This window comes from Ranitomeya imitator, chromosome 4 (assembly GCF_032444005.1).
Source record: "Ranitomeya imitator isolate aRanImi1 chromosome 4, aRanImi1.pri, whole genome shotgun sequence".
Taxonomy (NCBI): Eukaryota; Metazoa; Chordata; class Amphibia; order Anura; family Dendrobatidae; genus Ranitomeya; species Ranitomeya imitator.
Window position 1 is genome coordinate 192,935,091 of NC_091285.1, and position 14,744 is coordinate 192,949,834.

The following is a 14,744-nucleotide window of genomic DNA, read 5'->3' on the forward strand; positions in this document are numbered from 1 at the left end:
AACAGTACATACTTACATTCAGCTGTCTGTCCCTTGCCGTCTGTTTGCTGCACTGACTGCTGGCCGCAAAGTGAAAGCACAGCACAGCCACAGCGGTGACTCACCGCTGTGTGACTCACCGCTGTGCTGTGCTTTCACTTTCACTTTGCGGCCAGCAGTCAGTGCAGCAAACAGACGGCAAGGGACAGACAGCTGAATGTAAGTATGTACTGTTTGTTTTTTTACGATGGTAACCAGGGTAAACATCGGGTTACTAAGCGCGGCCCTGCGCTTAGTTACCCGATGTTTACCCTGGTTACCAGTGAAGACATCGCTGAATCGGTGTCACACACACCGATTCAGCGATGTCTGCGGGGAGTCCAGCGACGAAATAAAGTTCTGGACTTTCTTCCCCGACCAGCGACAGCACAGCAGGGGCCTGATCGCTGCTGCCTGTCACACTGGACGATATCGCTAGCGAGGACGCTGCAACGTCACGGATCGCTAGCGATATCGTCTAGTGTGACGGTACCTTTAACTGTATCGGTGTACACAGCATCCCCATACAGTTAAAATCTGCAGCAGAGCAGTAAGACTCAGCCACTATGGGGCCCATGAGCGTGGGAGGAGGGGCCCATCATCGCAGTTGAAAGCAATGATGAGAGAGTTGCAATCTGGGTTACCTGGTTAGGGGCCCACTTAGACGATGGCCTCCCCACATTTAAGTGAGGCACTGATGTTGGGGTTGGTGACATATTCATGTACTGATATTGGCTCTGGTGCTGTATTCCTGTATTGATAATGGTTCTAGTGCTGTATTTATGTAGTGATAACTGTTCTGCTGGTCCTGTTGCTGTAATTCATGCAATGGAGGTGCTTCTGGCAATACACTCATGTACAGATGGTGGTGGTGCAGTATTTATGGTGATACTAGTGTTGGTTTTGGTGATATATTCATGTACTGATGATGGTTTTTAAATTTTCCCACCGCGCTCGTGCTGACGTCAGTTAGGTGAAGTGAGTTCATTGGCTGTGAACTTCCAGAAACTTTCTCACACTCGCGGTGACACCAGTCAGGTGATAAGAGTTCACCTCAAGATACCGGGCAGCGGTAGCAGACACTGCTCAGTGTCTTTGCTGGATACCAGGCTGTATGGTCTTATCATGCAGCCATGCAGCTTGTCATCTAGATGTAGCAGAGCTAGACCCATTGTGGGACAAATGGATTATGATCTTCTCAGCGGAACGGTGACAAATATTGTTGTTTGCATTTCCCCCACTGTAAATATCTATCTATTCTATGTGTATACACTGTATGTAACCTATCTATTCTTTTCTTTTGGGTTCTGATGTGATTCTACTGTACGCGGCAAATGAATTGCCGGCTTTTCAAAGTAGATTGGGGTGTAAAAATCAGACAGCACTTGCATGGTCCGAGTGCTGTGCATTTGCTTGCACCCATTGATTGGCGAGTCTCGTAAGAGATGTGCAGCAAATTGCTGTTATTTTTTTCCCAGTACGATATCAGGAGAGAAAAGAAATCACAGAAGAGATGTAACCCATTGAATAACATTGATCAGAGTGCAATTAGATTTTTAATGACTATAATCATCAGTGACCTCACACCTATAGTCCCTTATCATTAAATGTGCTATAGGATGGACTGCCTGCTGCAAGGTATTATAGGGAAGCATACTAGTGTATGCCAAAGGTCACCTGTTCCTTCTCCTCTGTCTTAGGCCATTTGTAACATGGAAGTGGCCATTTTAGGTAATATTTCCAACCAAATTGCGAATTATTCAGATTTGCAAATTTCAAAAAATTGTAAATGAACTCAATTTGCTCATCTTTATTCACTATACAAATGTTTCTATATCTCTATATACTTACATTGATTCTGGCAATAATGAGTAAGTAATCATTCCAAAAATTCCAGAATCAGGGTCAGTTGCCTATAATACAAAAGCAAACAAGTAATAATACGGTATAGTCTATGGTAATTTTTTGCATAAATATCAATTATTTTAACCCCTTCATCCCGAAGCCTGTTTACACCTTCCTGACCAGGCCAATTTTTACAATTCTGACCACTGTCATTTTATGAGGTAATAACTCTGTAACGCTTCAATGAATCCCACTGATTCTGAGAATGTTCTCTCATGACATATAGTTCTTCATGATAGTGGTAAAAAAAATGTGATATGACTTGCGTTTATTTGTGAAAAAAAATGGAAATTTGCCAAAAGGAAGGGAATATTAACCCCCAAGCCGCTTGTGCTGTAGCGATTTCCACTGTCCAACACCACCTTTTCTTTGCAGGGACAGTGGAGGCTAGATTTCTGTGCATCAGCTCTGTAGCTTATAAGGCTCCCTAATGGCTGCATTGCTGTTTGTACGCCGCTGTGCAAACCAACTGCTTTTTTCAAAGCAAAAATCCTGTTGCTCCTTCTTTTCTGCACAGTTCTCTTGTTTCTTTGTCAACACTCTTGCGTGCAGCAGTCATTTTTATTGCTGCCATACTTGTCCTTTGATCATTGTAGGGAGATTGAAATTCTACTACAGCCCTTGTATTTTTGGATATATCTGCCAACCACTTTCTGCTACTCAAACTGTGTAGTGTAATACAGTGGGCCTGATTTTTTTGCTGCATTCTCCCACACCTAAAAAAGGGAGATTTATATTGCCACTGAGTGCATCTGCGTCAGTCCTGTTTGTGGCATCTGTCATCCACTTTCTGCCACTCAAACTGTGTAGTGTAATACAGTGGGCCTGATTTTTTCCTGCATTCTCCCACACCTAAAAAAGGGAGATTTATATTGCCACTGAGTGCATCTGCTTCAGTCCTGTTTGTGGCATCTGTCATCCACTTTCTGCCAAACAAACTGTGTAGTGTAATACAGTGGGCCTGATTTTTTCCTGCATTCTCCCACACATAAAAAAGGGAGATTTGTATTGCCACTGAGTACATCTGCGTCAGTCCTGTTTGTGGCATCTGTCTTCCACTTTCTGCCACTCAAACTGTGTAGTGTAATACAGTGGGCCTGATTTTCCCAGCAGTCTCACACACCTATAAAGGGAGATTTAAACTCACAACAAGTTTACGTACACCTTCTAACTGGTTTTACAGTACAATATAACGTTTGTTAGTTTGGTAACATTTTTCCAAGAATGAGGAAGTCTAGTGGAAGAGGTTGTGGCAATGGACATGAAGTGCACAGATGCACAGCCACAGCTACATTATAATGCGGTTCCATTGACTCAGATCACAACATTGCCCTCGCAGTGTACTGAGCCAGAATCTGACCCTGATGAGAATATGGTGCCCTGTCCCGAACGCTATAGCACCGGCTTACACGGTGACACAGAGGAAGGTGCATGGGACATAGAAGAGGAGGTGATAAATGACCCAGTTGTTGACCCCGATTGACAGCCATTGGGGGAACAGGGTGCAGGCAGCAGTAGCTCTGAAGCGGAGGAGGAGGAGCCGCAGCAGGCATCAACATCGCAACAGATTTCATCTGGCAGGCCCGTATCTGGCCAAAAACGGACAGCGTGGCTATCCGGTTAAAGTAGCTCAGTGTGCAATGCCTAAAAAGGTATCTGATAGTAGGAAGAGTACAGTCTGGCAATTTTTTAACCAAGATCCAAATGATCAGTGCAAAGTCATCTGTAAGAAATGCTCAAGGACCTTCAGCAGAGGACAGAATGTGAAAAATCTAAATACAAGTTGCATGCTTAGACATTTAACCACCATGCACTTGCAAGCCTGGACTAACTACCAAACGTCCCGTAACGTTGTTGCACCCTCTCACAATGAAGTGAGCCAGCAACGCTACATTCCTTCCCTCACTGTAAGCCCACCATTTACGACATCACCTGCAGCAAATGTGGAGGTTTCATCGCAAGGCCAAAGCAGTCAGGGAATCACCATGTTCGTGGTAGGAAACACTGTATGTAGGCCAACTGCAAGAATACCATCACCAACCCTCTCTCAGCATGCCATGTCCACCATCACCTCCGCAAGTTCCACCATATGCAGCTCTCCAGTCCAGCTCACCCTACAAGAGACTCTCGTTAGGAAAAGGAAGTACTCATCCTCTCATCCACGTACACAGGGTTTGAACGCCCACATTGCTAGACTAATCTCGTTAGAGATGATGCCCTACCGGTTAGTTGAAAGCGAAGCTTTCAATGCCCTGATGGACTATAAAGTACCACGCTACGACCTACCCAGTCGACACTTCTTTGCGAGAAAAGGCATCCCAGCCCTCCACCAGCATGTAAAAGACCGCATTGTCCATGCACTCAGGCAATCTGTCAGTAGAAAGGTGCACCTCACAACAGATGCATGGACCAGTAGGCACGGCCAGGGACGTTATGTGTCCATCATGGCACACTGGGTTAATGTAGTGGATGCAGGGTCCACAAGGGACAGCCATATTGGGACAGTTCTGCCTAGCCCACGGTCTAGGAAACAGTTGGCTGTAGGAGTTCACCCCCCTCCTCCTCCTCCTCGTCCTCCAGCAGAATCGAGAGCTCATCCTCAGACCACAGTCGCACGACCACTCCATCTGCAGCTGCCACTGTTGCACATGAGGTTTCCCATTATGGAACAGCTAGTGGCAAGCGTCAGCAGGCTGTGTTGGAAATTAAGTGTTTCGGAAACAACAGACACACCGCGGAAGTTCTGTCCGAGTTCTTGCAGCAAGAAACTGAGTCATGGCTGGGCAGTGTACATCTTGAGGCAGGCAAGGTAGTCAGTGATAACAGAAGGAATTTTATGGCTGCCATAGCCCTTTCACAACTGAAACACATTCCTTGCCTGGCTCACACCTTGAACCTGGTGGTGCAGTGCTTCCTGAAAAGTTATCCGGGGTTACCCGACCTGCTCCTGAAGGTGCGCAGACTTTGCTCGCACATCCGCCGTTCGCCCGTACACTCCAGCCGTATGCAGAACCGTCAGCGATCTTTGAAGCTTCCCCAGCACCGCCTAATAATCAACGTTGCAACAAGGTGGAACTCCACACTGCACATGCTTCAGAGGTTGTGCGAACAGAGGCATGCTGTTGTGTATTTGTGGGAGGATACACATACACGGGCAGGCAGTAGGATGGCAGACATGGAGTTCTCAGGTGTGCAGTGGTCGAAGTTACAAGACCTTTTTTCAAGTCCTTCAGTGTTTTGAGGAATGCACACGCCTGGTTAGTGCAGACGACGCCATCATAAGCATGAGCATCCCCCTAATGCGTCTGCTGATGCAAAGTTTGATGCACATAAAGGAGCAGGCGTCTGCAGCCGAGGATGAAAGAAGCCTTGATGACAGTCAGCCATTGTCTGGTCAGGGAAGTCTACTGGACGAGGTGGCGGGCGAAGAGGAGGAGGACGAGGAGGATGATGGGGATGAATATTTTTTGGATGAGGAAGCTTCTCAGGGGGCAATAGAAACTGGTGGCGTTGCAAGGTCAGGTTCTGCTATGATCTGGTGGCCTTGGAGCAGCATGAGACGTACTCTGGAGAAGGTGGCACCTGTACTGACCGCAAACCCTGAACTTAGCAGCGCAACTAGAAGTAGCCGTGGGGGGTACCTAACGCTCCCTAGACCCCTCGACACAGCCTAAGAATTAACTACCCCTAAAGACAGAAACAGGAAACCTATCTTGCCTCAGAGAAAATCCCCAAAGGATAGACAGCCCCCCACAAATATTGACTGTGAGAGGAGAGGGAAATAACATACGCAGACATGAAATCAGGATTTAGCATAGGAGGCCATACTAGCTAAAAAGAAAGGATAGAACAGAGTACTATGCGGTCAGTATTAAAACACTAGAAAATATCCACCACAGAAAATACAAAACACCACATCTGACTAAAGACATGGAGGGTATATCTGCATCTCCAGAGACACAGCTAGGCTGCAAAAAATCCTTCACAACCAAGCTGGACAAGACAAAACATGAAAAATGCACAGAACTATAAGGTCCACAGCAGGTGGACAGCAAAAACAAAGCCAGGACTTATCTTTGAAGAAAAGCACAGCGAACAGGAGAGACCAGAAGGGATGTGAATCCTACAAAAACAATGGACAACTGGCACTGACTAAAGGAACAAGCAAGGCTATATAGCGCAGCCCAAATTGCAAAAAATAGATACATCTGATAAATGCTGCGATCCAACTACCGCAGCACTACCACTCATAACCACCGGAGGGAGCCCAAGAGCAGAATTCACAACAGGTTCAGGGTTTTTAGAGGGAGACAATTGATGTTGATTTGCCAGAAAGTGCTCCTCAACCCAGCACAAGCAGTGAATTGACACCTGGAACATTGGCCCACATGGCAGATTATGCCTTGCGTATCCTAAAAAGGGACCCCCGCATTATAAAAATGATGACCGATGACGATTATTGGTTGGCCTGCCTCCTGGATCCACGCTATAAAGGGAAATTGCAAAATATCATGCCACATGAGAACCTTGAGCAAATATTGGCAACCAAACAAGCAACTCTTGTAAACCGTTTGATTCAGGCATTCCCAACACACAGCAACGGTGATGGTTCTCACAAGAGCTGCAGGGGGCAACATGGCAGAAGTGTTAGAGGTGCACAAATCAGAAGTGGCGTTGGACAGAGGGGTTTTCTGACCAGGTTGTGGAGTGATTTTGCAATGACCGCAGACAGGACAGGTACTGCAACATCAATTCACAGTGACAGGACACAACATTTGTCCAGTATGGTTACTATTTTTCATCCCTTATCGATGTTCTCCCTCACCCGTCATTCCCATTTGATTACTGGGCATCCAAAATAGACACCTGGCCTGAATTGGCAGAATATGCATTGCAGGAGCTTGCTTGCCCAGCAGCTAGTGTGCTATGAGAAAGAGTATTCAGTGCTGCTGGTTCAATACTGACCGAAAAAAGGAGTCGTCTGGCTACCCAAAATATTGATGATCTAACCTTCATTAAAATGAACCAATCATGGATTTCTAATTATTTTGCCCCACCTTTCCCGGCTGACACCTAGCTTTCCTGTAAAAAGGTTTTTCTTTTGGACTGGTCTTACTGACTGTTCCAATTTCTCCATTTGCAGCTGCTGTATGTCCAGCATACGACATTTTTACACCTCCCTAAATGGGCTGACTCCCCCCACGGGGCCGTCGTCACCACTTGGCGCAAGCACCCATGAGAGTGCAGTTTGTCTGAAGAGGTGGGTGTGCCCACTTTTGGGCGACGGCACTGGCACAGGGTCCCTCATAGTACAATGAAGTGTCTTTGGCGGTGGTGGTGCGCACCCAACATCAGACACACCGTTGTAACATGAGGGGCCCTGGGCCAGTACCGCTGGCCACGAGAGAGTGTTCCCCCCCCAAGCTCAAACAGTGCTCTACCACTTGCAAAATTATCTCTCACTGCTCCACCACTGTTTAGTCTATGCGGTTAAATCCTTCCTGCGAATACCAATTTGTTGACATATATGATGCTAGTAAAAATATTCAAGGGCCCTGTCCTACATTTACACCAGTTAATACTTTGCGCCAAATACCACTGACTGTAAGTCAGCAGAGGAGCCCACCCCTGTACCTAGGTATGCCACCTGTTTATTTGTTAAAAAAAATTTTGCCAGACATTAACTTCAATTTATTATTTTGGCCTACTAACTGTCAGACACTCCTTCAAATTGTCCTCCGTTGACCACACCAATGCTGCCTGTGTACCCCTGGAACCTATTTAAAAGTGCATAGAGCCTACTTTTTTATTTTAGGACTAGTAAGTCTGTCTGCTGTCCCTCCTTCCAATTGTCCTACACTGACCACACCAATGCTGCCTGTGTACCCCTGGAACCTATTTAAAAGTGCATAGAGCCTACTTTTTTATTTTAGGCCTAGTAAGTCTGTCTGCGGTCCCTCCTTCCAATTGTCCTCCACTGACCACACCAATGCTGCCTGTGTACCCCTGGAACCTATTTAAAAGTGCATAGAGCCTACTTTTTTATTTTAGACCTAGTAAGTCTGTCTGCGGTCCCTCCTTCCAATTGTCCTCCGCTGACCACACCAATGCTGCCCGTGTACCCCTGTAACCTTTTTTAAACTGCTTTGAGCCAACTTTTTGGTTTAAGGCCTACTACCTGTGTCTGTCTGCGCCACTCAATACAGCTGTCCTCCTCTTAAAAAAGCTGAGCTTCAATTGTCAGGTTTTCAGCCTATCGGAATTTGAAAACTGCATTGGGACTACTAGTTTGGTTGGGGCCTACTAATGGTGTCTGCCGCTCCTTGGTGTTCTCCTGTTTTTTTAATTAGCTTCAATCTTCAGGCTTTTGTCCTATGTTTTTTAAAATATTAAACTGCATTTGGCCTACTAGTTTGGTTGGGGCCTACTAACGGTGTCTGCCGCTCCTAGGTGTTCTCCTGGTTTACTTTCCTGAGCTTCAATCTTCAGGCTTTCATTAAGTAGTTTTCATATTGAATTGCATTTGGCCAACTACTTTGGTTGGGGCCTACTAACGGTGTTTGCCGCTCCTAGGTGTTCTCCTGGTTTTTTTTCATTAGCTTCAATCTTCAGGCTTTCGTCCTATGTTTTTTTAAATATTAAACTGCATTTGGCCTACTAGTTTGGTTGGGGCCTACTAACGGTGTCTGCCGCTCCTAGGTTTTCTCCTGGTTTCCTTTCCTGAGCTTCTATCTTCAGACTTTCATTAAGTAGTTGTAATAATATAAAGCATGTGGCCTACTAGTTTGGTTGGGGCCTACTAACGGTGTTTGCCGCTCCAAGGTGTTCTACTGGTTTACTTGCCTTAGCTTCAATCTTCAGGCTTTCATTAAGTAATAATAATAATAATAATAATAATAATAAAAATAATCTTTATTTATATAGCGCCAACATATTCCGCAGCGCTTTACAGTTTAACAGTTTCAAATACAACAGTCATAGGTAACAATGTTAACAATACAGTAATAAAGAAAAATAAGACAAAATAAGACAACCCTGCTCGTGAGAGCTTACAATCTACAATGAGGTGGGGGAGATACAAAGTACAGGTGTGTATTTACAATGATGTATTTACAATGATGGTCCAGCCATCTTCATGGAGTGGGGGGTAGATGGAGATACTGAATGGGCTACACACACACACAAACATAAAATGAGTTTGATTAGGGAACGTGATAGGCCGCTCTGAATAAATGAGTTTTGAGCGAGCGCCTAAAACTATGCAAGTTGTGGATGGTCCTAATATCTTGGGGTAGAGCATTCCAGAGGATTGGCGCAGCACGGGAGAAGTCTTGTAGTCGGGAGTGTTGATATTACACTGCATTTGTCCTACTAGTTTTGTTGGGGCCTACTAACGGTGTCTGCCGCTCCTAGGTGTTCTCCTGGTTTCCTTTACTGAGCTTCTATCTTCAGGCTTTCATTAAGTAGTTTTGATAATATAGAGCATGTGGCCTACTAGTTTGGTTGGGACCTACTAACGGTGTCTGCCGCTCCAAGGTTTTCTCCTGGTTTCCTTTCCTGAGCTTCTATCTTCAGGCTTTCATTATTTTAATATTACACTGCATTTGGCCTACTAGTTTGGTTGGGGCCTACTTACGGTGTCTGCCGCTCCTAGGTGTTCTCCTGGTTTCCTTTCCTGAGCTTCTATCTTCAGGCTTTCATTAAGTAGTTTTAATATTACACTGCATTTGGCCTACTAGTTTGGTTGGGGCCTACTAGCGGTGTCTGCCGCTCCTTGCTGTTCTCCTCCACTGAACAAAGCAGTGCCGTCTGTTTACTACTGTTACCAGTTTTGAACTGCATTTAGCCTACTTACTGATTTGGGCCTACTCACTGTGTCAGCCTCTCATTACAGTTGTCCTCCACTGAACAAAGCAATGCCGCCTGGTTAGTCCTGTTACCAATTTTGAAATGCATTTAGCCCACTTTAATATTTGGGCCTATATCTGTGTTTCCTCGTCATCCTGCCCATTGCCCAGCCAGTGCTAGATGAGTCTGCTGGTACATTGACCCAGACCACTACATTCCCCTTGCACTCTACACAGCCAGAATCTGACCCTGCTGAAAGTCAGGTTCCCCTTCCCGTATACTATACCACCTTACACGGGGACAAAGAGGAAGGTGCAGATGAAAGTGCAGGTTCCTTCATCAGGTGGGGGGGAATACTCGTTGGCGACATCACTGGCACAGGGCCTCTCATAGTACGCAAAAGTGTCGCTGCCGGTGGGAGGCGCCCCCTGCCGTGCAAACACACCGCTCTACTTTGAGGGGCCCTGTGCCAGTGCCAATGCGAACGAGTGGGCCCCCCCTGCTTGCTCAGGATCACAGCACTTGCAAAGTTGAAATACTTACCTCTCCCTGCTCCACTGCTGTGACGTGGTCCACGTTTCCTGGGCCCACTAAATACTTGAACCAGCCATACCCCCCACAACTTTAGTCAAATGACCCCCAATTTCCAATGCCTAACTATTATTATAAGGTAAATTAAGATTGACAAGCTTCAGTAACAAAAATGGATGTTTTTGCCATTAAAATGGGCACTGTAGGTGTTTTCCTGGCCTCCACTCACTGCCGACTATGCTTCCCCATTGACTTGCATTGGGTTTTGTGTTTTGGTCGATCCCCGACTTTTCGCGATAATCAGCCAATTTCACTCGACTCGACTTTTGAGATAGTCGGGTTTCACGAAACCTGACTCGATCCTAAAAAAGTAAAAGTCGCTCAACCCTATATTGCTGCAATATGTTCTGCTTTCTATCCGTCTGTTTCCTAGGAGCTGTAGCACTTCAGGCCACAGGGCTCCTATGCTTCCTTTCCCTCTGTCTTCCTGACAGGAACTGAACCTTTCCCCTCCAGATCAGGATGTTCTTATAGGGGAGTTCACCTTAAACAGGCTTAGAGCTCCCCCTTCTGGTCTGGAATGTGAACATGTTGCATGCATTGTGTTACCTGACAAAGAGTTCTCCTTCATTGCCTCCAAACGTAGCATCACTCTCCTCAAGAGGAAAGCAATACCACTGTGACGACCAGGACCCTGGGGCGCCGCACAAACTGCCCTTGTAGTGACCAGTATGTGTCATGCAGATGTAGTATGTTTCTCAGAGCCCGTATAATGCATAATGAGATGTAGTATGTGGGTCAGAGCTCTCTAGAGTAATGTGTCACACAGATGTTGTATGTGTGTCAGAGCTCTCCAGTGTAATGTGTCATGCAGATGTAGTGTTTATGTCAGGCTTTACAGTATATGTAATACATATCTCCAGAGTAATGTACCATACATAAGTCATATGAGTATCAGAAATCTCAAATGTTATGTACCATGCATATGTAGTATGTGTAATAAATATCTCCAGTGTAGTTGGCCATGCAGTTGTGAGTATATCAAGTGATCAGAAGCACTTCTTATGCACTGGATGTAAACATTTATTATTTTTGAATAGAAAGCCAAAATTTTGAAACCCGGTAGTAATTTTTATTATATAATTAGCAGCCTCCCTTTTGCAGAATCTTGCATTTTTTAATGTATGAATAGATGGGGATAACATTTTAATAAAGTCTCCTTTAAAAGTTCTCATTAAATAGAACAGTAGTTTAGAATTTACTTACTTTAATTGTCCCAAGAATAGTTCCATCAGGACTGTGCTCGTTAATTTTCAGTTGATAGGTTCCCTTAGCAAATTCTGGAGTATGATCATTTATATCTATGAGATCAATAGTCACAACAGCAACAGAACAGCAATCAGTTACCAAACCTGTGTCATTGGCCACCACCTACACATCAGAAAGTAAAAAGTTGTGATTGACAAAGTTTATTTAGACCAAAGTCTCCAAGTTTTATTAAGACAAATATCTACTCTTATTGTGCCTTGATTCAGAAATATCAGCAGCCCACATGTTACAGATGGAATCTCCCTCCTTTCAGAAAGAAAAGTTATATATAGGCAAACCAAACTAATGTGTATAAATGTCTCTACGTTTGCCATGGATGTACATTTTTTTATTGTGCTAATAAGTATTTTTACTATGAAACTATTTGTCCAATGATAATATTTGCAATCATCACATGCAAAAATATTAAGAGCAAAACACGGCAACACTCACCGGTCCTGTGATGCAAAGCTTGTCTTTATTAAAGCTTGTGTCGACATAAATCTTCACGGCATGGGGGAATATGATGGAGTGAGGAGTGAACAGACGAGGACGACAGCTGTAGGGCAATGATCTCTTAATATGTGGAGGATGAAAACTATCAAACCGCATCCTCCACATATTAAGAGATCATTGCCCTACAGCCAATTATTAAGAACTAAAAGGGTTAATAACACCAGAAAGGGCTTTGAGAATCAATCAAAAGAGCTATGCCAGCGCCTACGTGAAAGAGGGTATCCAGAGAGAATTTTAAATAATGCAGTTGAAAAAGTTAATTCCCAGTCGTATTCGGGAGCAAAAGATCCTTTAAAAGATTCTCAACAACGTTTTGCCTTTTGCTTTCAGTATAGTCCCATGGATGAGAACATTAGGACTATTATAAGAAAACATTGGCACGTTCTAGAAAGAGACAGGGATTTGAGAAACAAAGTCGCAGCCGGACCATTAATTTCCAATAGGCGAGGTAGAAGATTGAGAGATATTTTAGTTCATAATCAGATAATAAAAGAAAAATCGAACTGGCTAGAACAAGCGGCCCCAATAGGGAACCACCGCTGTGGGCAATGTAATTACTGCCGTTTCCATATCCGAGACCCCATTCTAAATATTGGCCCCTACAGACATAATGTGAAACAACTCATCACATGTAAAACGGAATATGTGGTTTGTGTAATCTTCTGCCCATGCAGGAGATTCTATATTGGTAAGACGATACGGAAACTTTTTATACGTTTCAGAGAACATTACAAATCTATTCGCTCAGGAAAAGGGGTCCCCAGGTTAATTCAACATATTAGAGATTATCATGACAGTAATCCAGATGTACTAACCTTTGCGGGTATTGAGAAGGTTATATTACCAAAACGAGGAGGAGATTTACAGAGATTGCTCCTGCAGAGAGAGGCCATCTGGATTATGAAAACGCGAGCAACGGGACCAGCAGGAATGAATGATAAAATAGACATGTCGGTCTTTTTATGACTGTTTTTACATTCCTCTGATTTGATCCTGTGGTTCCCTTAATTATTTAACTTGAGATAAGGTAATGGGGTACTTGAACTTTGTTTTGATTGCACTTTTGACAGATCCCTGGTGGTATGGAGGTCTGTCGTTAAATCGCTATAATGTCATGAAAATATTTTGCGATGCATAATAAGCCACCACTAGAACTATAGGATTGGTTATTCTGTGGTCAGCAATGTAGTTCCCATAGAGCGGCATTTGATTGTCAGGTTGCTGGTTACAGATTGTTATCAAGCCCTGTTCCTTTGTTTTTTGACAGATTTGTTGCGCGCTATATATAGTAAAACATGTGTAAAGATGGTTGTTTATTTGTATATTGTCCGACATTGTTTTTATTATGTTTTAATGCACCTGTCACTTTGCTATGCTGATTAGGTCTGACGCAGGGGAAGGTGGTGTTTACTGACCTTCATAACCCTGGCGTCATTTCCTCTCAGCATGGACCTGTAGAAGCGCCGATCGGGCGTGAAACAGCTGTCGTCCTCGTCTGTTCACTCCTCACTCCATCGTACTCCCCCGTGCCGTGAAGATTTATGTCGACACATGCTTTAATAAAGACAAGCTTTGCATCACAGGACCGGTGAGTGTTGCCCTGTTTTGCTCTTATCTTTCGGTTGTTTTCACTGTTGGTTTACACGCGAGCACCTCCCGTAAGTGCCAGATTCCTGACACACCTACACACAGATTGATGTGGTCTTCTAAAGGCTGTGCTGCTTGCTTTTTTTCTTCTTTTTTTAAAAATATTAATAGGATTACACGATGCATTCACATATTATTAAAAATTATAATCTTCCATTTAGAAAAAATCCAATATGTCCTTGTAAAAATCATACCTCCACTTCCATTCGCTTATACTTCTCATAGTCTACAGCTGCAGAGTTTCGGACCAGTATTTGAACCAATCCAGTATTTGTGATTCGGTTTGGGCTTACTGTGAAGAATTCAGCAAAGCTTCCCCTCAGATACAGGTTAAATGTTCCATTCTGGTCCTGTAATGGCAAAAGATGAAAGTCATAGGGACAAGATACAGAGAAAAACATTTATAGGTAAAACAAGTCAGACCCCTTCAGGTCCCACCGTCACTTTAGGGGGCAAGAACTCTGCGAGGCTTCCCAGAGATTCTGAGACAGTTTTTTTTGTGATTTATTGCACTGCATGTTAGTGGTAAATTTTGGTCAATATGATTTGCATTTAATTATGAAAAGGTTGACATTTTGCCCAAAAATTTGAAAATGTTGCAATTTTTAAACTTGGAATTGTTATGCCTTTAAGCAAAATAGTTATACCCCACAAAATAGCTAATAACATTTAAGCATGTCTACTTCACATCAGCATCTTTTTAAATATAACTTTTTTTTGTTACTAAGTTAGAAAAAAAGATAAAAATCAATAACCAACAAAATTTACAAAGCAAATTTTTTTAGGGACCATTCACATTTGAAGTTACTTTGAAGGGCCTATGTGACAGAAAATACCCAAAAGTTTTCATGGTGGCAACTTCCGGGCCTCCTCAGCACCTCCCTACTCTCCATGGTCACCATGGCTTCTATTCACATCAGGTCGGTTCGGTGAGGCTGTTTCCTGCAGCACTACTGCTGCTACAAAATCGT

General features: G+C 44.0%; 1 protein-coding gene across 1 annotated transcript in view; it reads right to left on the reverse strand.

The window, feature by feature from the left end:
• CDHR2 (cadherin related family member 2) overlaps positions 1-14,744 on the reverse strand; it is a 220,419-nt gene that overhangs the window by 86,176 nt on the left and 119,499 nt on the right. Inside the window, exons 13-15 of the mRNA XM_069764192.1 lie at positions 13,968-14,123; positions 11,569-11,733; positions 1,870-1,931 (exon numbers count right to left, since the gene is read on the reverse strand). Of these exons, the coding sequence (XP_069620293.1) occupies positions 1,870-1,931; positions 11,569-11,733; positions 13,968-14,123 (383 nt within the window). The remainder of the gene's footprint in view (positions 1-1,869; positions 1,932-11,568; positions 11,734-13,967; positions 14,124-14,744) is intronic.